Consider the following 24565-nt stretch of genomic DNA (forward strand, 5'->3'; position numbering starts at 1 on the left):
AAAAAACACATATGTAAAAACATCGTAATGTTCTAATATCTGTGAAAAAAATAACAAATAATTATACTACTTCGTTGAGGAATGTTCCCAAACCATTTTAAATTTCTACTATTATTACTACGATTCTACTATACAAATTTAAATCGTAGTTTTAATAATATTAACATGGCAATACCATTAAAGTTGTCAGTATATAAAATTTACCTTAATTAGGGTAAAATTATGACAATGAAAATCATAAATCTGAAGTTGCACTCATATCTCTAAGATTGTGGGCCCACATGTAGAGATAGGCATTTAAATGATATAATAATACTATTGTTTAATGTAAGAACAACGCTTAAAATTTTAAAACTCGGGCAATTTTAATTCGATTAGAAATTTTAGTTCTTTGAAACGTCATAAATATAACAAGTTAAAACTATCTGTAGGTAAATTAAATTCTACTACAAATCTGTTAGCAACTTTTTTCAATGAAAATTGTATTAGTATGTTAAAAACTATTATTAGCACACATAGAAAAAAAATAAACTGTTAAGCAGATAAACAGTTAAGAAAAGTTAATTGTTAAAAATAATTTAACGATTAAATCTGTTATTTTTTAAGCCATTTAGCCCACCTTTACCCACATGTACCAAATAAAATATAAATGGTTGCCTGTAAAGTCGGTTTTACGGGCGAAGATTTTACGTGACAACGTCTTTTTACGCGCGCGGCAGACCGATCATAGTTGAGTGAGAGAGAGACGCAAGGCATTCGGCGGGCCTCTCTCTCGTTCGGTGACTCATCGTAACGTTACTGGGCGTTATACTTTTTCATAAGTGACTCCCAGCCGCAACCTAATTTAAGACGTTGTTACGTCAAAACACGTATTACGCGTATATTTTATTTCCATCTATTGCTTGGAATTGTAGCTAGCTACGTAAATGCATAATGCGATTCGCAATAGGAAGTATTACTGCACATTTATCCCGCCAGAGTACAGCACTGTATATTAGGTACACAAAAGCTTTGCCGCCTTTTGCTATGTCAATTAAAACCTTTATTTTCGAGTACTGTATTAATCGTTTCATTATGTAAGCATTTGTTTGTGAAAATATACAACAATGTAGCATGTTCGGGTGCCGAAATATTGGGAACAATCGTGGAAAGTTATGGGATCCATACGCTGTGATACTATGCCTAACGATGTAAAATTTTAAAGCCAGTAAACGGTCGAAAAGAAGCTCGAAAAACTTCACACCTGAAGACTTACTAAAATATGGACTTCATACAGGTAAGATCTTCAGTCAAAATCAAGTTTATATCAGTTTATGATCACAGTTGACAAAATAATGCAGAACATATCCTAAAATAGTATTATAATTTTCAGGATAATCCACTAAATCCTTCCCTTTTTTTAAAACTCGCACCACGATTGCGTAGAAGGTGTTTTTGGTTGTAAATTTGCAACAATATTGAAAATTGGCACTTTTTGTCTCCATTGGCGATGTTTGTGTACCTTAGTTGTACCAGTAGCGCCATCTGCGCTGATCTTTGCGTAATATGCCCTATTGGTCTGCACATTATAAATATATAGCACAAATAATACTAAAGTAACCACTGTAAAGAACTTTTTCATATAAAGCATAGGTATTGAATTTATTGTTATCTCATTTATTATATTTAATTTATATATATCTTACCGAAAGTTGGGAGTCACTCAGACTTTTATGGCAACATTAGTGTACTTGTCAACGTCAGAAATAGGTCAAAAGTCAAAACTGCTTGTTGCCGTCTCTTTTGTGCTTCGCTCCCTCGCATTTTCCTCAGTGTAAGCAAGCAAGCATTGGTGTCTTCTGTTGCAACTTTATAACGTTCGTACACGCCCAACGGTATTACCAAAACTTTGTGAATTAAAATAACAATAACTATGAGCATCATCTGAGATCTTACACTGATTTGTTTTGATTATATTGTCGGTTCAATATTAAGTTTTAGTGAACAATGTCCGTAAGTGCTAGCGCTGAAAATCTTTCGACTGACGCACAGGTAAGTGTTATACATTGTCTCGATGCAATGGATAGATGATTAATTAAATAATTTAATTGTGACAAGTTTGGTTTGGTTACGTATTCATTTATTTGTTCCCTGTGTTTGAGCTTGGAGTGGATATGTGAGTCATTACAAAGGGGTTCTAATACGGAAATTACTTCTACATATTAGCGCCACATCCGCACGCAATTCACTCAGTAGGGCATGATGATCGCATCGTACTCCTTCCAAACTAGTGAGTTACATCAGGAGTCCCGTAACAGGCCTTATATAAATGCATAGTTTGTACATCTGTCCTCATATGGTATGTCCAAAAATGAATACTTATGAATGTTTAATGGCACGAAATGCTTGTGTAAACTACCTTGTTGCAGGATTATTTTTTAAAGTAAGCCCACATATATGATTGGGCAAATTTTCTTGTTTTGTATACCTAGCAAAATTGAATTCAATAAATACAGTACTCTAATGAGTATTAAACTATACTAATTTACCATTTTGACATAGGTGTTTTGAGATAGGTACCTATCTTATGGAAATAATCCAAAGATAAAATTATTTTCAGCGTTGTGATTGCTAAAGCTATATTTCTTATCACTGTACATCAAATATTTATTTATTTAATTGTGTGGCATTTCATTTGGTAGGTTTCATTACAACAATGAATCATCAAATCAAAGCATTGTGTGAGATGCTATCATTTCATTGGTGTGTAGAGGCATATTCCACAGCATCTAGTTTTTACCAGGACTTTACTACTGATGAAACAATGTCGTTTCAGTTGTTTATGAATGACTATTAAGTTGTCATCATCATCATCATCTGAAGAAATTTGATCCCGATTGTATATCAACTTAGTTTTCAAATTTGAAACACATGTAGGTATTCATCCATATGTCTGGTCCAACTATAGTGTGTTCCAAGTGAAAGCCCATATCTGAAAACACAGCTTCTAATTAAGCATCTTAAAGTATAATCGAAAACAAATAGTGGTTCTAAACAATTGCAATAGGTACAAACTCCATAATTTAAGGAGTTCAGAGTCACCATCCTGAATGATACTGACAATATTATATCAACAACAGAATGTATGTTTATGTATATGAATATTACATGTATGTTATACAAAGTAGTGACACCTTGTCACCCGAGATAAGTTTCCTGTGTTAAGAAATTATAAATTTTATTTGTATACAGAGCTGTGATGGAGGCTCCATGTGCTTGGAGCTGGCGCTGGAAGGCGAGCGTCTATGCAAGGCGGGCGACTGCCGCGCGGGTGTCGCGTTCTTCCAGGCTGCCATACAAGCGGGCACCGACGACCTCCGCACCCTCAGTGCTATATACAGCCAGCTCGGCAACGCTTACTTCTACCTCGGGGACTACAATAAAGCGATGCAGTATCATAAGCATGATCTCACATTAGCTAGGTGAGGATGTCGTATTATATGCTATATTAGTCTAAAAGGTTTAGGTTTTTAAATTTTATTTATTTTAATACCTTGAAGCGGTGGTGGTGTAATGCAATGTGACTCTTGTATTAGTAGTTTTCATCAACTACCACTTGCTTCCAGTGAAGGAGAACAACATTGTGAAGAAACCTGCACACTGGTTGATTATTTACTTGTTGGTTGATTATTAAAACATCCCAGAAATTTCAATTCTAAAATTATACACGCAAAAAAGAAAACGGTACAATGTGCTTTAGCGATATTGAAATACATTTTTAGATATGTTTGCTCTTTGTGATCCTTTCACATTTCCATAGGTACATGGTTAGAACAATCATTGGGATAGCACATGCCCTTTTTCTGTCTAAATTCCCACGTGAGTGGAATCCCGGCTCAAATTGTTACATCACATTTTATCAATTCTGTATTTCATCAGCTTATTGTTCTCTCTCATATACATATTTCATATGAAATGTGTTAACTTAATGAATATTATTTGCAATAAGCCAACATGTTATAGATACATTTTCATTTCATTCTGTGGAGCTGTAAAACTGTTACGTTTATAATACTCATTTCAGAGAACTCACAATTTTAATTTTGATGGATTGTGTGTTGTTTGAAATAAATTCATTTTACTAAGCTCTCAGCAAATTTGATATGAATATCTTTTGTATGTGTGAGTATGAATGTTTGAATAACAAATTGTTTGAAATGTGAATTGCAAAGTTGAAGGTTTGACTACAATATACATATATTTCACAGCACTCTTATCACAGGTGTTCCTTGTGTCATTCTTGGCTGTATCAGCTAAAAAATAACCTTTTTATTTCGAAGATTCTACTGCGATTTTACCAATGGTCTCTCTGCCCTCTCCTTCTTCAGGAATGCTGTTATTGCCTATCAACCGTCAATGCTTTTTTCTTGTTTCTCAGGACCATGAACGACAAACTGGGTGAAGCGAAAGCTTCAGGCAATTTGGGCAACACACTGAAAGTGATGGGCAAATTCACAGAAGCGATTCAATGCTGCACGAGGCACTTGGAGATCTCCAGGGCACTTGGAGACAAATTGAGTGAAGGCAGAGCCTTGTATAACCTTGGTAATGTGTACCACGCGCAGGGCAAGCAGCTGGGGAGGGTGGGCCAGAATGATCCAGGCCATTTCCCTCAGGAAGTCAGAGATTGTCTCATGCAAGCGGTTTCTTATTACGAGTGAGTATTTATTAATAGCACAGACAGAACGACACAGTTTTATTGGTGAATGCACACATAAACACACTTAATTTAAACAAAACACAGATACAATAACCGAGTCTGATCATTATCTGTCTACGTCTCTCTCTGGTTGTCGCAAAACTTATGTTTTTTCCAAAACACAAATGTATATATTTTTTTAACTATGCATCAATTTTATATGTTCTTGATTTTTTCTACGCTTAATCTTGCGATCAGCCTTTCTGGTTATGAGTATATTGTGTGACTTTTTTATATAGTCTCCATGAAATATATATAATTATTTGCCATGACTGTAAAAATTCTATTCATAATTTTAAAGTACTACATATCACTTAAAATCGCCACAAAATGTAGGAGATAACTTGTATGTAGGCCAGTCTGGATTTAAATTGGTAAAATGGTCTGCAAATCGAAGGCTAAAGAGCTCGACCTTATTACATATCATTTTAGTGATTGCTGATTTATAGTACACTGCATGTGTGTCCAATATGAATTAATGCTTCTTGAACTATAAGGTACGAAATACTAATCGGAAGATGTGTATGTTTAGTAATTAAATTACTATGTTAAGAAATTCCTAATGGAAATCATAGTTTAGTCAGGATTTTTATAAGCAAACCAGGCTTTAAAAATATGGAAAATATGTAGTGTATTTATCACAAGTACTATGGATATTAATTTTCTATATGCGACCTGAATAAAATCTGACACGTTTGTTAGCACCCATCAGATAAGAAATAAATAATGCAAACTCTCTCATCTGAGCGAAATCCCGTGGTTCCTTCCTCAGTCGCACAGCGTTCCCATTCTCGGGACGCATAGTCAACTTTGCTACTTCTTCACTTCGACATCTTATTAGTCAAACACATATCATTCAAAAAAAGAATGCAACGACATCGCATATTCGTATCATAGTTTTGGCTGTTACATATAAATAGGACCTCATGTTCTAAAACCAGCTAAAATCTATATATGGGGTAGGTACACTGACATTGTTTGAAGTTCAAAATTTTATAGAAACATGGAGTAAAGTCGGACTATTACAATCAGATAACCGCATTTCCGTAGAGTGCTCGCTAATTAAATTGGCTTGTAAAATAACTGGGGCACTCGTGTGTATATTCAATCATAAAAGCATTTGTTTTGTTCCACGGGCTTTGGAAGCTCGGTTGAATAAATAGTATTCTCAGTAAATGACAAAGTTTGCGAGGCTATGATTTTACCTGCAACATTAATTGGGATGATATTTGGCATTATGCCCTTGTTTTGATGCATAAAGAAAACTCACTTTTTCATCTGAATGGTTTCTTTCTTGCGGTGAAGCTTTGGAGCCCAAGGTTCACATTTACACTTTACCTTGGGTATGCTTATCCTATCTCTTAATCCTGACGAAATTAAGACAGCTCTTTTCGGGTTTAAGTCGGGTTTTCGGGGTCGAAATTTATTACAAATCCGCCCCTATAATCCTCGCCGGCATAATGATCCATGCAGTGCTGACTTGATATACGATCAACAGAACGTAACTACCTATGTACGTAATTCGTAAAACGTAACATTTTCATGACGTCAAAATGCTTTAGTTCTTCAAAAATTTCACGTGTAAACGATATGTTTTATTTTAATGATGCCATATTAGTCTGTATACCAATCTGATTAATATATATTAGTTTTAATAGACCACCACTTGCTTCCGGTGAAGGAAAACACCGTGAGACTAATACTAAATGTTATATCAGGGAAAACCTCGAGTTGATGCGTAGCCTAGGGGACCGGCAGGCGATGGGTCGCGCGTGTGGAAACCTGGGCAACACGTGCTACCTTCTCGGCGACTTCGCCCGCGCCATCCGCTACCACACCGAGCGGCTGCAGATAGCCCAGGAATTCGGGGACAAGGCTGCTGAACGCCGGGCCAACAGCAACCTGGGCAACTCCCACATATTCCGGGGACAATTCGAGAACGCCATCGAACATTATAAGTGAGTTTTATTTTTTTGTATATAAACAATTACAACATCCTTACAGTTTTCCAAATCGACCCTATAACATAAGCACTTAATCAATATAGGACATATATATGTATTTATTTATTTCTTCTATTTATATAAATAAGGGATTTATAGCCACGCCGCATATGTGTGTGTGATACACATATGCGGCGTGGCTTGTTGTGGGTTCGATCGCTCGAGTAACGTCCATAATTTTTTCATCTCTGTATTTAAAGTTTGTTTTATCTGAGCTTCGAAACTCGGGGATAAAAAACGAACTTTTCACTTCTCTATATTATTGTTAATTTCTTCCCAATCGAAATGCGAAGAAATTAATAATAATCTCGATTTTAAATTGACATTTCACCCTCTGCGTGACTAAAACAAGACTAATCACAAAAAATGCTTTACTTACATCAAAGATCGTAAAATGGTTTACCAACTTGATGTAAGTATCTATATACATACAGAAAAAATGTATAAACATCTAACTACCTAGTCATCCGTATCTTTTTACTCTAGATAAAATGTTTGACAAGTGACCTTAGACATAGTTTTGAAGATTCGGCCGTTATTTTAAGACTGGCCTTATTAGTATTTCTAAGATTGCAATATTTATTATTCACCTCTATTTGGAAACTGTCTCGTCTCAGACCTAGTTTCGTCTGAACCTAAATGTAAGATTTGGTCTAGATATGTATTTGTGGAACTAAAATGGGCGTACTAAATCTCAGGATTATGTTTCTGTTTTAGTATAACTTTTATATTGTCTTTGTAATGCCTTGTGACCTTTGTCTTTTGAGCTTTAATATAACCTGATTAAACATTATACGATTCCCTAAATGAAATTTCGACTTTTATGAAATTAAGTTGCTGTGTTGCGATTGGTGTTTTAATCATATTTTTTGCTATGCGAAAGGCCAATACCTTGACACTACCAAAACCTTTGCGCTGATAAATAAGAGTACGTGCGAGAGAGAGAGAGAGAGACATAAATGCAAGAAAATTCTGATAAATTGTATCACATTTTATGTTCGAAATGTAGACATATTTGTTACAAATTTTGTAAGGATATTCCACCGTATTGTTTTATTATATATTTTCATTGAAACAAGAAATTCAAAACATAAGATCTGCTTTCCATTGTACTTCCATACTGATAATATAAATTTCGGGTTTATATAACGTCTTAATTCCACACTGCTTCCTAGACTTCTATTGTATTCATAATATGAGATGATTGATTGAAACGTCTTGCAAGGAGTACTCGTATTTTCACTATTATCTGTGATTATTTTTTTACTTTACACTATGTTTATAAGGAACTCAAAGATTACTGAACTGATTTGAAATTAGTTTGTATCCCATTGACGCTGGTGAAACCAGCTATTCTAAGAATATTCTTAAAGATCGTTAGATGGAATGTGATTTTCTGACTTTACCGTAAAAGGTTGTGTTAAAAGAACTTATGTCTACTTCTGTGCATTTTAATGTTTGCAAAGCGAATACTTAATCTGTTGTTTTGTTGATTGCTGATTTAAGCGGCTTTGGACACTGCGTCTGGAGGAGACGCGTTAGACGAAATTTTTAGCTTGTAGAAAAATCGGCTCATTGAATGTAATATTTACTGTATTGTGTACATATTGAAGACTAATATTTACTGCGAATATACATTTTATATTACTATTATTGCAAAATTCATTTTGATGGAAAATCAAGCTTTTCCAATGCCTATAAAGATTATAGTATAAATATTTGAGTTTATAATAGGCGATGGGCTGACAACCTGTCATTATTTCAGTATTATACAGTATTACATATTCATACTCAATATTGAGTTATTAGTTACTAGATGTTGCCCGGGGCTTCACTCCCGTGGGAATTTTGAGATAAAATATAGCCTATAGTAATCTTGGATAATGTAACTTTCTAATGGTGAAATAATTTTTGAAATCGGTTCGGTAGTTTCGGAGATTACCCGCCTCAAATATACAAACTCACAAACGCTTACCTCTTTATAATAATAGTATAGACTAGAATATTCTATCAATATTCTATCGGCTTCCAGCTAAACCTGACCTTCGAATATCACTGTACACTATACGTCGTAAAGGATAAATATAATACAGTTTCTGTATGATTAGGCATGTGGTTCCCGCCTTATAATAAAACCACTCCGTATCCTGCTGTGGATGTTATATAACTAAGGATATTCAATTTTTTCATAAACAATGTCACATTGTATTCGAACTTATTGTAAACAATATAATTATAGAAATAAAACAGATAAGCAACAACAGCATCCTAAAGCTTGTTGACATGAGACGATAGCCGGTCGTAAAATATTTAAAAATAAATTTACTTTTAAGCAGAACTCGGGTTTCGGGGCCTTGACGTCTCATATTGGAAATACTAAGTAGTCTCTCATTGCACCCAGGCGGACACTGGCGCTCGCGGAGGAGCTCGGCGATGCGGCCGTTGAAGCCCAAGCTTGCTACTCCCTGGGGAACACCTACACTCTGCTCCGGGAGTACAGGATCGCTGAGGAGTACCACGTGCGCCATCTCACTGCAGCCAGGTATTGGCCGATGTTGAAACTTATGCTTGTAAACTACAATTATAATTATACTAAAGTCCCGTACCGACTTCGCTCAGTTACAAATATAATAAATTATACATATAAACCTTCCTCATGAATCACTCTATCTACTGGTGATAACCGCATGAAAATCCGTGCAGTAGTTTTTGAGTTTATCGCGACAGATGTGGCAGAGTCTTTGTTCTTCTTGAATTGAAATTTGAACTATTATTCTTTAGTCATTTTAAATAAACATTCGGGCTACCGCGACCAGATTACGGATCTCATTTGTAATAGGAGTGTTCATAAGCGGAGAGCATGCATAAAGAGAGTGATTAGTATAGAAGAAGAGATTGAGATTTATCAGGATCGTGGTGAGTGGAAATTTCTAGTCTCTGCCTATTTCCCATGGGAAACAGACGAGACTATATGTACATATTTTGTCAAAAGGTTGCCGTAATGTCTCAAGAAAACCGCCTTTCACACTCGAGGGCAGAGTAGGGGTTGCAATTTTGAATGAAATTTGGTCGTTTGTTAAGTGAGACATTTGAAATTTTTTATTTACATTTTTGTTAGTAAAAAAACGCGTGAGACCTATCAAAGCTAACGGAACACATTATGAAATCGATTCTTCTTATGGAAAGGAAATTCACGCGCGAAACGGGCTGATTAACTTATTTTTTAATTTCGACAAGTTGACAATGTAACACTGTATGGCGCCTAAAACTGTAATTATTGTAGCTTGGGAACTATTGTACCTTTTATCAAAAGTCTTTATTTAAAGTTTCTGTTTATGTTTCATCATTGCACTGCAGGAACATCCATGATGCTGTTTACCACTCGATATACAGGCTCACGCCTAGTTCGATGGTGTGTTGGCTGATGGATGGTCCGCCCAACGCGGTGCACTTTTGTTTTATGGTTTTGTCTAGTTAAGCCTTTCCATTTATCCACCCACTACCACTAACTACCCCATCTGAGCCAGCCTATACATAGCCGGGCTGCCGCATTTTTATATTGTACCAAGAAACTGCCAATAAATGCTTTTTTTATTATCATTTGCAGGAAGCTGCAAGACAGAGTTGGCGAGGGGCGCGCGTGTTGGTCTCTGGGCAACGCTCATGCGGCGTTGGGCAACCATGAGAAGGCGTTGTATTACGCCAATGAGCACTACAATATATCTAAAGAGGTGCGCAGAAAGTTATACGCACAATCTGTTAAGAAACTGAAGAGAACGGATTTTAAATAAATTTGTCTATTTTGGACAGGGGTTGATAAGCACTTAAAAGTTGCCAGCTAACATGAGTCGGCGACCTCATTTATTGAAATCACTTTCTTGACGTATGGCAAGTAATTCAAATTACTATAGTGATTTCAAGCAGCAAATCTATGTTCATCATAGTTCTGACACCTATCGAGTAAACTGGTGAGAGTCCTCCACGCTGATATGGGAGCTGACTTAATAAAAATATTTAATGCGCCAGCTGCTTCCCCCGCGCAAAAGTGTGAAGTCAATCAAGGGAAAAATTAGAACACTTGAGATTTTTCTTATTGCAATTTATCTTTTCGGAATTTCGCAAATCTCGACTTTGTCTACCCCGTAAAGAATAAAGACGTCATACTGTTTCAGTACCTCAAATCGAAACTAATGGAAATGAAGCTTATATTTTTATTATATTTACACCTTAACCTTCCTTAGAAAACACACTATAGATTGATGAAAATCCGTGCAATAGTTTTTGAGTTTATCTCGAACAGACGCGGCAAAGTACTTTGTTTTTTTATTAAGGTTTTAATTTCAATTTCCTTCGTTAGCTGGGCGACGTACTTGGCATGGCGACTGCGCAGATGAACATCGGCGATCTCCGCAAGGTGCTCGGGATGCCGGCGGAGGCTCAGTCGCCGCCGCCGGCAGCGGAGGACGACTCCACTCCGCGCACGCCCTTCAACGCCCTGCGAGTCAGGCGACAGAGTATGGAGCAGTTGTCTCTTATACAGGTAGAAATTCATTTATTAATTAAAATCTTTTAAAATAGCTTTTAACCGGGGGTTTTAACTGGGGATAGCTATGGTTAAACGCGAAAATCGCAAGAATGTAATACACCATAGATATCCCGTCTCTACGGGGTGGTCACAACACTAATGCCGTGCTGTGATTGGCCGACGGCACGCGGATTCCGAGAGATTGTGATTCAAGACCCGACATGTTTTTCTATTGCTCTTGTTAATTAGATTTATTATTTGTTTCTGTATTACATCCAAGTTTATATATAGATATATTGTAATTGAGTTTAAAGTCTCAGTTTCATTTAAAGCTCCCTAATACTATATTCGTGTATTAACATCATCATAATATGTTCAACGGTTTAGACGGCAACACTTAACAGATTGACTTTCCCATTAATATGATATAAATAACTTTAAATTTTATTTATTAGTCATTATTTTGTAATATTAGTGACGACCTCAGTGGCGCAGTAGTAAAGGGCTTGCCTCTGAACTGAGAGGTCCCTGGTTCGAGCCCGGTCGGGTCATGATGGAAAATAATTTTCTGATTGGCCCGGGTCTTGGATGTTTCTATACATGTATTTATTATAAAATATAGTATCGTTAGTGTCCCATAACACAAGTCTCGAACTTACTTTGGGGCTAACTCAATCTGCGTGATTTGTCCTAACATATTTATATTTATTTATTAGTGTGAAAGTATGAATTGCCATATCATGTATCTTCTCCAGATAACCCCAGACAATAAGAAGAAGGAGTGCGAGCAAGAAGCTGAAAAGAAACGTGAAGTAGCCCGGACAGAGTCAGAAGAAAACCCGGTGGAGTCCTTCTTCGACCTTCTGAGCCGTTGCCAGTCGGAGCGCATGGACGAACAGCGGGCCACGCTCAATGGCGACAAGGAGAACAGACCCAAACCCAAGCCGAGCAAGCTTCAGCGCTCGGCCAGCAGCGGCAACAAGAACACTGGGTAATTATCTATTTCTCACTAGAAACCTTATGAACAGCGGGCTAAAATCAATGGCGACAAGGAGAACAGACCCAAACGCAAACCGAGTAAGCTGCAAGTGATAAAAAATAGAATAGAAATAGAAGAATTTAAAGTGTAAATATATACCTACAAATGAAAATATGAACATCCATTTATGTGACATCTCTTATCAGATATCGAAACAAAAATACTTTCAAGTCAAATCCATGACACACGATAAATCATAATAATGACTAATTCACAGTAGTTTCAAATATATTCTACGTTTCGCAACGCTACGGTGCGCAAAAAAGCAACGAAAATATTCAGATTGTATTGGCAAAAGACCTGCTAAACATAATCAAACAACGGGACGAGTGCGGGAGGTGACAGAGGGAACTAAAACGGATTTTCCCATTGCATCCAGTTTCATAGTTAATTCGGCCGTGTTTACACTTTCCTGTTATCGAAACGCGAAGCTATTTACCTAAAGCGTTTATATGTTGACGTTTAAAATTATGCTAATATTTTAAAGTAAGCCTTGTAATCCTAATGCTCATATTTTAACCACTAGTCCATACTGATATTTCAGTTTACAGTTGTTTTCTATTCACGGTTGTCAGAAAATATGGAAGATGATACTTAATCTGTATAATTTCCATAAATTACATCCCTTCAATCTAGCTTTAAACGCATCATATACAAACTTACTTATATATTAGTGTTACACACGGATTTGAACTAATTTTTAAAATAACTATCCTAGAAAGAGTCCGATTTTTTTATTATTTTATTATTTTTCTAAACTTTAGCGTATATATATATATATATATGTGTATATATATATGTATCGTTGAACTGGTATCCCATAACACAAGTCTCGAACTTACTTTGGGGCTAGATCAATCTGTGTGATTTGTTCTAATATATTTATTTATAAATATACAAACTTACTTATATATTAGTGTTACACACGGATTTGAACTATTTTTTAAAATAACTATCCTAGAAAGAGTCCGAATTTTTTTATTATATTATTTTTCTAAACTTTAGCGTTTATAATATTAGTTGGGATAGGTATTTCGCAATAAAAAATCCTGATTGACAGTGGTTATCAGGGCCGCGCTCTTATCTAGATCTCCTATCTTCTATAGACAATGGCCACTCGGAATCCACTCCATTCTACATTATGTGTCGTGTAGTAAGGTTTGGCTGTTGAGAAAAATATTGTGATTACTCTGAAATTATTTGATGTACTTGTGATAGAGATGAATCCCGATACTGAACCGCTGCGGAGCTCGGAATTCAAGGAGTATGTATTTAGTAAATATAATATAATTTCAAACATTTCATTTTCATCGATATTCCACTTTGTATAATATTTAACAGACGATAGAAAGATAACATTGTAACAAATTTTCACCATTTCGAGAATTGAAAATATCTGATTCTGAATCACGGTTTTTTGGATGATTTTTTTTTTTTTTTTGAGAAATCTTTAGGCAAGTTCTATTGTAACAGTAGAGTATAAAATACACACAAAAGTCTAGGTACAAAATAATAATTTATTTTAAAAACTGATTGCAAAACGTCTCCAAATATTATCGCTCCGTCGTCCTTCGTTGCGTTGACGTCCGGCGAAGGTTCAATGTAGTACAACGCAGAAATTGTATGGTGTTTTAAAGTACACGTAAAATATAAAAACTGATCAACAACGGAGCGGCAACGAGCTGGGACGACGCAACGCAACGGAGTAGCGAAATAGGTATTATGGCCATAGACAGAATCGGCTCAATTAGAAACGTTTCACGTCTTTATGGGCAATCATATGAGTTGCGCGCGCATTAACATTCCCACAAAATACGATGTAACACGCGGAAGTATTGCAAGCATCATGTAATTTGTATTTATGTAGTTGTACATTACTCACTCGAGACTTCGAGAGTAATTAACAGTTGCGTTGAGGAATGCAAATGTTAGTCATAAATAAATATTTTATTGGTGCCTGTAGTTTTGCCCTAAAATAAGACCACTATATATCCGATACAAACGTTCAACTATTCTCTCCACCAGGAACCACCAGAGGTGGTATATCAAACGATCAGTCATAATTATGTATTACGCGCAGTACATGTACAGCTTGCGCAACTGTTATACGCTTAACGGCGGTATAGCTACGGTGAAATTCAGTGCGGATAGTAGACAATGCTCATGATTTTTTAAAATCATTTTAATTTATGATTATTTTATCTATTGCACTTAATGTTTCATTTAACGTTAACAAATATATAATGAGCATTTAGGTTCTGCTAAATCGTAACAATTTTAACTGTGTAAGAGGGTTTCACGAATAGAGTCTTGCGGTAAGCAAAATATATAATTTCTTTTTATATGTTTAAAAAACAGGTCGAAAATTAGTTTATTTACCTGTTACATTTTAAGTTTCGTTGGTTTGTTATTTACATAGACAAAGCCTATACTCAGCGGGTCTAGTCAGAGCAGTGGTGGAAACTATTTATTAGAAACTGTTCGCGGCTTTTTCCCGCCATTTACCAACATGACAGTTTGACAGATATATTTGGATAGAATATAAGATTGCACTTTTCGTTCTATTATGACTGTGGTGTCTGCATTAGGTAAGCGATATTTATACATCATCATCGGCATCGCAGCGTCCAAACATTTTGCATTATTCTACATTGTATATACATTACATATAAGTGTTCTTTTCAAACCTTCCAGGTCAAACGACGCCATGTTGGATATGATAACGGACCTGCAGTCGGAGCGTATAGACTCGCAGCGCGCGGAACTGCGGCCCGCGAAGAAGCTGTCAAAGGAGAGTAAGGGTACCTCCTTACCCGGTCTCCGTCATCAGCAGTCCACGTGCACCAAGCCAGAGGACGACTTCCTCGAGATGATCGCCCGAGTGCAGGTAATATTACCCCATTTTATTTTCCACGATATATCCGCAGTTAGGTCTTTGATTGGACCCTTTCTGTGTGAGGAGGCTGCACTGCAGCTTGGTCTCGCCAGCCCAGCCTCTTCAGGAAGCTGAACACCGCTTCGTCAATGGGCAATAATAACATAGGTACCTTCTATCAAAAAGTTCTTACCAGTGCGGACTCAAGTATTCCACAATACCATTTATTCAAAATTTAATCAAAACGGGATTTGTTGTTTAGCTTGACAGCGTGACTTTCGCATTTATAATGTTAGTATGGATAGTATCGAAAGGAACACGAACACGAAAAAGATACTAGTACCTTTAGTATGGATGAAAAATTTGTATTTTGTGCGTAGGGCTCTCGGCTGGAAGACCAGCGCTCAGAGTTGCCGCGCCCGAAGCCCGAGGAGCGCCCGAAGACAGTGCCGGACGACGATTTCTTCGCACTTCTGATGCGCGCGCAGGCCGGCCGCATGGAGGACCAGCGGGCTACGGTAATCTCAAATTTATAATTTGTCAATGTCAAAGCATTTATTAAGTTTATTTATCAAAGGCACACACTAATAGCATATAGGAACGACACTGCTGAGAGCTTAACCATAATTGACAAAATGCCGCACTTTTGATTGGTTGGATTACGTTTGGACTACGATACACTGCTTCAAGTTTCGACGGTATACATTTAATTACAGACTCGCACTAAGGCCTTCTGTGTTCGGTGTGGTGTTAAAATGTTAATTCACCAATAACTTTCAGATCCCGCTGCAAGAAACTCGCCACAAAGGAGGCTCCAATCCGAAGAAGTAAATGGATTTCGACTGACGTCCAACGTTTCAATAAAAGTAAATGAACGCACAATTGCAACCGTATAATAATAGTTGTAGAACAAAATATGTTTTCTTCGTATACGTCTCATAAAAGAAACTAAAGCAAACAAAAAAAATCATGTTACACTTGACTTAAGCCGTAGATCTCTTAATAATTCAGATATATACACTCTTTGATTACGTGTGGAATGAAACTTTAATCTTTTTACTGTGTCGATCATTGTGGCGTTTTGGTCACCACGTCATTCCGACATCTTGAGACCTAATGCGGGCAATTATTTACACTTATTTTAGATAGGTATTTATCTACGGGCGTTTTGTGCTCGTTTCTGTATTTGTGTATTTTCACGATACAAGCTTTTTGCTTGGTGTGGGCGGTCCATTTTGTCCATTTTTAGTGCAGTTTGAAGGTCTACAGCATAATAGGTAAGAATGAGAGAAAAAATATCTTTGTAAATTAGGTTTTGCGAAAATTATATCGTTTAGTTCGTATCGCGCCTTGAATTACACTAGTCGTCATAAAATATTGCGAACACCGCGAGAGGTGACAGAAAATTTGTATTAGAAGGAACAATTCAGTCACAGAGATACCCGGACTAAAGTAGTGCGTTTGAGTAGGAGACTCGCTGTAAAAGCTGGTTGTGCACATATTTATCATACCATATGTAGTAACAAAAGTAGACAGAAAAAAAATAGTATACAGATTACCTACTTTTAGCGTCTGAAAATCAAATATTTTTTATTTTGGCGTTAAAGTTAATACCCGAGAAAATATTACGTAATAAAAATTGGAAAATAAATCTGTCCATCACTAGTATGGTTTGTCAGTTATTCTATAATCTTTTTATTATGCGAAATCGTTCGACACAGCTAACTTTAATACGATAATGTATGTCATTTTTTTTGTTAAAATACGAACGTACGTGTATGATAGAAATTGTGCAAAGCGTGTTCTCCGAAATAAAATATGTCCGTATTTAATGATATGATTAATGGCATCATATTTTTATCTGCTCATATTTTATGTGGTCAAAAATAAAGTTTAAAGTGTCTACAATGTTTAAAATATTACATTATTGTGAAAGATAAAATGACTGTTTTTTACATTCCTAAACTCATGAAATAATCATACTGTTGTGATATGTAACAACACTGTGTCAATAGCATCATAACTAATAAAATGCAAACTCCATAATATTTAATTTTTATTCTTATATCAAGTATCGATATATGTGTATAAAGTTCAGTTACTTTGTAATAATTTTAAATGTACCGCCATCTGGTGACTAGAAAATTCATAAAAAATAAAATATATTAGTTCTACTACACTTAAAACTTCACAAAGTAAATGGGCTTTATATAAAAGATGTGCTTGTAAGTACAACGAAAATAATTAGGGATTTCACATCTATTATTTGTACGTTTAAAAAAATATATACTCATTATGAATTTAATTTAGTCTTACTATAATTTCGAATTAGTCTCCACTACGTATATTTTTCGTTATAAGAAACAGAAATTAATATTAGGAATAATATAAATTAGGATGACTAGTTCGTTTAAAATTAATTTTATAAGTTTCTTTTGCGCTCCAATTCGGCAATAACGTAAAATTAAGAATTTACTAAGGCCTAGACTAGATATACAATTATTTAATTAATATTAATTACAGTCAGGGTCCATGCAAACCCAATATTTTTTTAAAATATGAAATTTTCTCCCCAAGTAGCGCAAATTAAGTAGTTTCATTTTCTGCTGGTGTTTACTCAGCCAGTACATATTTAAAAGAATATGTCTGTATTTTTAATTTAAGGCATAGGCCTTACTGCGAGGCATAGCAGTTGAACGCCAATAAAATGCATGTAGACCATGTAGGAAATAGATATATATTTTTTTCTATAACGTCTGTTTTCGACGATTTTTCTCAAGTTTCCTTTAAAAACTTGTATTCTCTGATGGAATTGACTAAATTTTAATATTTACAGTGTTGATAATCTTATGTCATAATTGAGAATCAATAAACTATTAGATATACTTGTATACTGTACATAATATTGTTAGAGAGATCTGTTTGGAATGAATTTTATGTAGGGATGTTAATACTTCGAGTTGGGCAAATTTTACTGTTCTGGTCGTTGAAGATGTTTTCATTATACCTACTTCATGAAGTAATTAAAATACTTGTATGACCTAATGACTCTTACTGGATACTTTTTGAAACTGTGAGTTATTCAATTGTCTGTTTGCAGTTGAAAATAGATTTAGATATATATTTGCTGTTAATGAATGTAAAACTTTGTCGTTGTTCAATGGTTCTCTGAAATGAAACTAATAGAAGCAACAGTCCTTTTAAATGTTCATTGTGTTCAGATTTGATCGGTGTTTGAATGTATTAACAAGATTATTAATATTAGATCCCATTACATAAATGAACAAGATTCCTGTGTAGTTCAATCTCGGAAGTCTGGCCTAAAACTTTTTCTTGGAAATGGTCTGAAAGAAGGTAGGTACTTGATCTCTCACTTCGTCAATTTAAAGACTATTATCTTTTTGAATGCGACACCAAATAGACTAATGAAGAATGCCAAAATTGTTTCTTTATACTTATTAATATGAGCTATCTTCAATGTATTATACCTACATACTCGCAACATTTATGCGTTTTTTCCAAATTATATTTTGTTATTTCGAATGCTAAGACTGGTTTCGATGCAAATATATGAACAAAATTCCCTTCTCTACTTGAGAATAATTCGTTGTACCTACCTACATAATACATTGAAGATACGCTTTTCTGCCTATATTTTACTTCTAAGAGATTGTTATTATATTATAAGGTACTAACGAATGCCAAATTATTCAATAAATTATAATTATTATTTTGTGTTATTTTTTATATATTACAATATGACAGTGATGTGTAACAGATTGGTATCATCAGACAGGGAAAAGTGAAGGACGCTCACATCCTCTACCGACCTCACATAAGTGGGTTAATAAGGTTATTACCAAATGGCCGATTAGATATTTTGAGAATCGAAAATATATTTTAAGAATGAATTAATCTTACGAGGTGGACTAAGAGCTAATTCTCAAAATAGCAAAAGAGATTATCAGAATATGTGCAAGCTCATTTATCGTGAACATTTTCTTTTTTTTGCATACATAATGTTAGCATATTTTAATAAAAACAAAATTTTAAAAAATTAGGAATATTATAAAGGGGAAAGTTTGTGAGGATGTATGTGTTCCTCTTTTACACAAAATGAAGAATGGATTGTTATGAAATTTGGTACACGGGTAGAATTTAACTTATATACCCAAAATTCCAACAGCAGCGAAGCCCCGGGACGAAGATAGTCCGGTGACAGTTTCCACGGCTCAATGCACATTTTCCTAACATAGCTAAGAATACAAATTAAATTCTCTTCACAAAAATGCCCTTTTCAATCGGTCAAAACTTGAATTTCTTTTTACGATGATTGCTACCTTTGATAAATAACATAGCTAACGGTAGTCGGTAGGTACCTATGTTAATCATTCGTGCCGTGATTTGACAAGGCATACAAACTAAAACCATCATATCCAATGATCAATTATTTTTTATTCTAAATAATATTTACAAGTCATTATTATAACATATCCATATAATAATAATCGAAACATTTAACTTTTAGGAGTTTACAAAGATCAGTACACTTATTGCTTCGGTTATAAATAGTGTCAAAAATAAAAGATAATACAACTGAGAAGTATAAGGTGCGTGGTACACCACTGCAAGCGGATATTATGCGATAATTCTATATTATGCTATCAAACATTTAACAAATACTTACTTTTTTAATTTTACACGTAACGAAATCATGTCCCAAGTCCGCTGCGTTACCACAGTGTGTAACGTAGAAATATTTCCGTAATCTGTGGTGTAAATTAACCCATACAAACTAAGAGTTCTATAGATATCACGACTAGGCCGCCACGGAACATCAAATTCAATTCTTACAATTCTCACAATGAAAAATAAAGTAACAACCAGTAAGTGGAAAATCTAAAAAACAAAAATAGGCACATTTTGGAATGGGGAACAACCTTTCAGCTTGCCCGATAAAATTGTACAAGACTAGGGAATTTCATCCGTTTTGACGTGAAATATCGCAAAACATGCAGCAGTGAACGAGACACCTTCACAAATTTAAAAAAACAATAAATACCCTTTACACCTTGTCTGCAATATGGCGTCGTTCTAAATCGACTTTATCGCCGGAAAACATTGCCGACGGTTAGATAACTAGCTCGTGATTACAGATAACTGCAGTGACGAGTCTAAGCTTGTGTGGAGCACAGCAAAACAAAAAAAAGGACAGCAAGTGCTATTTTGCCATAAAACTCATTCGTAATTGCCACTTATTTTTACTCTACTGCAATTATTTAATATCTTACAGCGTAACACAATTTCTCCGCCTATAGTCTCACTCGAGCCAATTTGTAAAGGGTATTATACAAAATTTTAATAATTATTGTGTGGACACAAACACATAACACAAATGAATTTAATTCATTTCGTCGTTACAATCTCGTTCAGTACAATTACATTATAATGAGTAAAGACGAGGTGATCAATATACAAATAACGATTCTAAAACAAATCATTTATAAAATGAATTTAACAGTTTCACGTGGATGTGATGTGGATAGGAAAGGATTACACATTTACACATCTATCACTATTCAAACACGGGGTCAGGTGTACACTATTGTATAATATTCAAGTGCTCAATTACATGGCGATTCTACACACAATACACGCTTTTGACGATTTTATAATGCTAATGAACAGTAGACGGTACATCAATAGTAAATAAATTCATCAACATTCATTTATTTTATTAATGATAAAAACTGTACACAAATGGAGTTACACAAAAGGCATATACAAGGACCAAGTCAGTGAGTCAGTCGTAGATCAATGCTGTGTAAACAAATACTTAGTTATCAATTAAAATGTAAAGAAATAAAGAAGTGTATATACAAATAATTATACCATAGTATGTATATGACGTATCTAATAATATATACATAAAAGCTATATACTAAAATCCTTATAATCATTAACTATAAATAATACTATAGAACTACAAATTAAACAGTATTAAAATCAATTGATATTAATAAGAAATTATGGAAGTACAATTTCAAATACAGTTAAAAAGGCATAATGAATTGCAAGCGACGTGCATCGAGCAAATTAACTACAAATGATGGAAGAATTCATTTCGATTCGTATCAGAAGCACATAAAATCGGTAACAAGTACGCATCCAGTGAGCCCAGGTGTCATCAGCATCAAAACATGTCCATACATCCGGTGATCAGTGGATCTATATTTACACACATTTTTTTATTAACGACATGCGTTTTTCAAACACAAGAAATCGCATAAAACGTTCAATACAGTTAACAGTTTCGACTATTTCATAGGATCTGTTTACAATCAGTTATTAAGAATGAATAAATTGATCAACTTATCAGACAATTTTTTAATAAATCGCATTTTAATATGTATGCTTTTAATTGATAAAATGCAATTCGGTATAAATTTAACAAATTATATCGAATCATCAAATGAAATAAGTCAAGGTTATTACCATGAAAATGCATAACTTGACAGTATCACTAAGTGGTCACAACATCGAGTTGAATGAGCAAACGTGTGCAGTAACATTATGCTTAGTATTAATAGGTGTTTGTACCGAGAGCACAATATATAGGCTAAGTTATATAATAATACAAATGTTAACGATTGCACGATACTATAACACGTGTGACGGCCGCCTATGGCAGTGCAGATGAAATTGACATGCAAAATACTAAATATTTCCAATAAAATGTAGAAAATCCGCACGCATTATCAGTAGAATATAATGTTTTGCAATTTTACTTTGGTGGCTTCAAAGAGCGCACGGTCGACTGACCAGGTACTTTTGAGGTACTCATAAAAGTATTAATGCGCGGTGCTCACCAGAGGCCACCCGAAAAGAATTAGCGAAGCAAATGCATATAATTACAGTGAATAAATCGCATCCTGTAAGTCTATTTTTGTCGATTCGGCTATTGTCGTCGTCTCGTCTGTCTTGTCTATAAATTGAAGAAACTCGAATCTTTCGACGAAACTTGTACAACAAATAACTGCCTGGCTATTTTAAATGTGTCTTAGCTCATCTTGTAATGTGATCATCTATTGCGACCGCTTGAAATATTTTTTCTTGTACACATTCCAGTTCTTTATAAATACATAAATCATTTGACAAAATATTCATATGATCATTTGATATCATTTTAAAATCAGTAAAAATTTATTATTATTTAAAATGTACAAAATCAAAAAATACCCTATCCCCAGAGTGAAATATATTTGATTATTAAATGATATAAATATTTTGTTAAATGGCAAATTTTAATAGTTTTACAAATTTCGTCATAATGTCCTTATGTATAAAATGGAAATGGATGTGACTAGAAACTAATAAATACAGAAGTTAAAACGCCTATGGAACATACCAAGTGAGGCAACACAAACAATTTACATTCTAATGTCAAAAAATCTGGCCCATAAATAAGTTGTAGACATGCATTTAAAAGGACGTACACATACATTACAAAACACTTATAAAAAGAACTCTCATTCAACGGCCAGACACACTGAAGGCACAATAGTTCTTGTCACTTTATTATGCACTAGCAGACGACAGTTATCTAGCGATGTTCAAAACCGACTAAACTTGAATATCGAACTTTAACCGATATAGTTATCCTTGTCTATTATAATATGCTTGTTTGCTCGCACAACGCGGACCGAGCTATTGACAGGAATAATTTGTATGGGTTAACGATCCATATTGTAATAATGGCAATTAGTAAAAAATCGTTACACATCGATAAAATACACTTCGGTACTATTATAAGGCTACGTTTTAATTGTCCACCGCCCGCGAGGCAATGCGATGCGACTAGTTTTAACCTATTGATATCCGTGCGAATAATACCGAGTATAGCTATAATCCTATTCATACGATATCAATAATCAGTTCCAGGATAAATCTTAAAGGACATTATTGCTCATTTTTAGTAATTAAGTTCTTAATATTTTATTAAAAAACGACCCACAGATATTTTTAATTCTACAAAAAAATTCGCATCGCTAGCTCACGCAAGCGATGGCGGAAGCGCACGCCGCGCCGGCTAAGATATTGCATCTCAGAAACATTGATTTCGAATAATAACTAGGCTACCCTCCCAAGCCAAGAGAGCCACGCATAATAGCCACTATTGACTACAAACCAAAATTTATCCCGCTAGTTCTGATCCGACTAATCATATAATAGGAGTACTCTGCGTCCGATTACTTGATTGGCCGAGCGATCACAAACTAAACCCTGTTTCTAGGGCCAGCGGAACAACTGACGACGTAAAAACCACTCGTAAAAAACGTTGCTATCAGGATGGAATAGGCAGGTAAAATCAGCAATATATTCGTATATAAATTACAAAAAAAGTCAATTCATTCCGGCTGCTTTAGAAACAGGTTCAAGTGAGACAAAATTAGAGGTTGTCGCTAATGCGTAGACCACCCTTTTCCTGGCAGTGTGCTACGCACATTACATTTAGATTTTAGAACCATTGGCAGTGCACTGTAAGACACATTGAATAGGAAAAGTCTGTCAAGAAAAGGGTTACATGTGATTGAGAAGGGCCCAGATAGTGATGTGTCTATGGTTACCATGGCGTTGATTCCGGCGAGGCTTCGAGACGGCTATCATCGTGGGTTATCACAAGGCGAGTATTGAACACAGGGGCGGCTCACACGGTGTCGATGTCGCCGACGTTGATGCGGTCCTCGGCTGCGGTCACCGAGAACCCGAGGATACGAGCGTCCACTTTCAACATCTTGTTCTTTTTGGTCTTCTTGCCCTTTCCCTGTGGTGTTTATAAAAAGTCATCACAAATCTGATATTAAATTTTCTACATTACTACTGAATAGGTACAATCTGTCAGGGATTTTTGATGGAACTACATTACCATTACATACAACCAGTGTTGTCAGCCAACAGGAGACATGTAATTTCTTCACTTTCTCAGCAGACTGTAGTCATTGTGGCAAAACTTCTTAATTAAGCTTTCGCAAAGGTCACGTATAAAATAAATGGCGCAAACTCAATAATTAATACAAAAAAATTTGAATCATCGTACCTTGACTTCCTGGTAGTCGGAACCGGAAATGGTGCGCGGGTTGACGGCAATGGCAGGCGAGCAGAGATCATCCGATGGCGTCACCATGCCGACGCGCAGCAGCTTCGACCTGGGGTGGAACAACACTCATTTCAACATGGTCGTGACAGCACGTGTGCTATATTCGAAGTTTTACGCAATACTTGTCAAACTAAAGTGCTTCGTTTTTATTATATCGTATTGTAATGATCAACCTTATTATTACATTTTACAGCGTGTACCCAATTTACATCAAAATTATAATTGTAA

At 35.3% G+C, this 24565-nt stretch overlaps 2 protein-coding genes across 5 annotated transcripts in view; one reads left to right on the forward strand and one right to left on the reverse strand.

The window, feature by feature from the left end:
• The first annotated feature begins 1782 nt into the window (after positions 1-1782).
• Positions 1783-18910, forward strand: pins (partner of inscuteable). The gene is made up of 11 exons (XM_053768019.2): positions 1783-2031; positions 3232-3461; positions 4418-4696; positions 6457-6696; positions 9143-9283; positions 10349-10472; positions 11099-11281; positions 12022-12257; positions 15000-15192; positions 15561-15698; positions 15961-18910. Exons 1-11 carry the CDS (start codon positions 1987-1989, stop codon positions 16009-16011), a joined length of 1860 nt encoding a protein of 619 aa, XP_053623994.1. The 5' UTR covers positions 1783-1986; the 3' UTR covers positions 16012-18910.
• A 705-nt stretch (positions 18911-19615) lies between these two features.
• Positions 19616-24565, reverse strand: part of Gyf (Gigyf) — a 36329-nt gene continuing 31379 nt past the window's right edge. For all 4 annotated transcript variants that reach the window (XM_053768018.2, XM_053768015.2, XM_053768017.1 and 1 more), the window contains exons 27-28: positions 24278-24386; positions 19616-24004 (exon numbers count right to left, since the gene is read on the reverse strand). In XM_053768018.2, the coding sequence (XP_053623993.1) occupies positions 23888-24004; positions 24278-24386 (226 nt within the window). In that variant the 3' untranslated portion in view covers positions 19616-23887. The remainder of the gene's footprint in view (positions 24005-24277; positions 24387-24565) is intronic.

The sequence above is a fragment of the Plodia interpunctella genome, chromosome Z (genome assembly GCF_027563975.2).
Source record: "Plodia interpunctella isolate USDA-ARS_2022_Savannah chromosome Z, ilPloInte3.2, whole genome shotgun sequence".
Lineage (NCBI taxonomy): Eukaryota > Metazoa > Arthropoda > Insecta > Lepidoptera > Pyralidae > Plodia > Plodia interpunctella.

Excerpts from the sequence above, each read along its gene's own strand:
- pins (XM_053768019.2), top strand. The coding sequence starts at position 1,987 with ATGTCCGTAAGTGCTAGCGCTGAAAATCTTTCGACTGACGCACAG. Across the intron at positions 2,032-3,231 it reads ATCTTTCGACTGACGCACAG|AGCTGTGATGGAGGCTCCAT; the intron begins GTAAGTGTTATA and ends ATTTGTATACAG. Across the intron at positions 11,282-12,021 it reads AGCAGTTGTCTCTTATACAG|ATAACCCCAGACAATAAGAA; the intron begins GTAGAAATTCAT and ends TATCTTCTCCAG.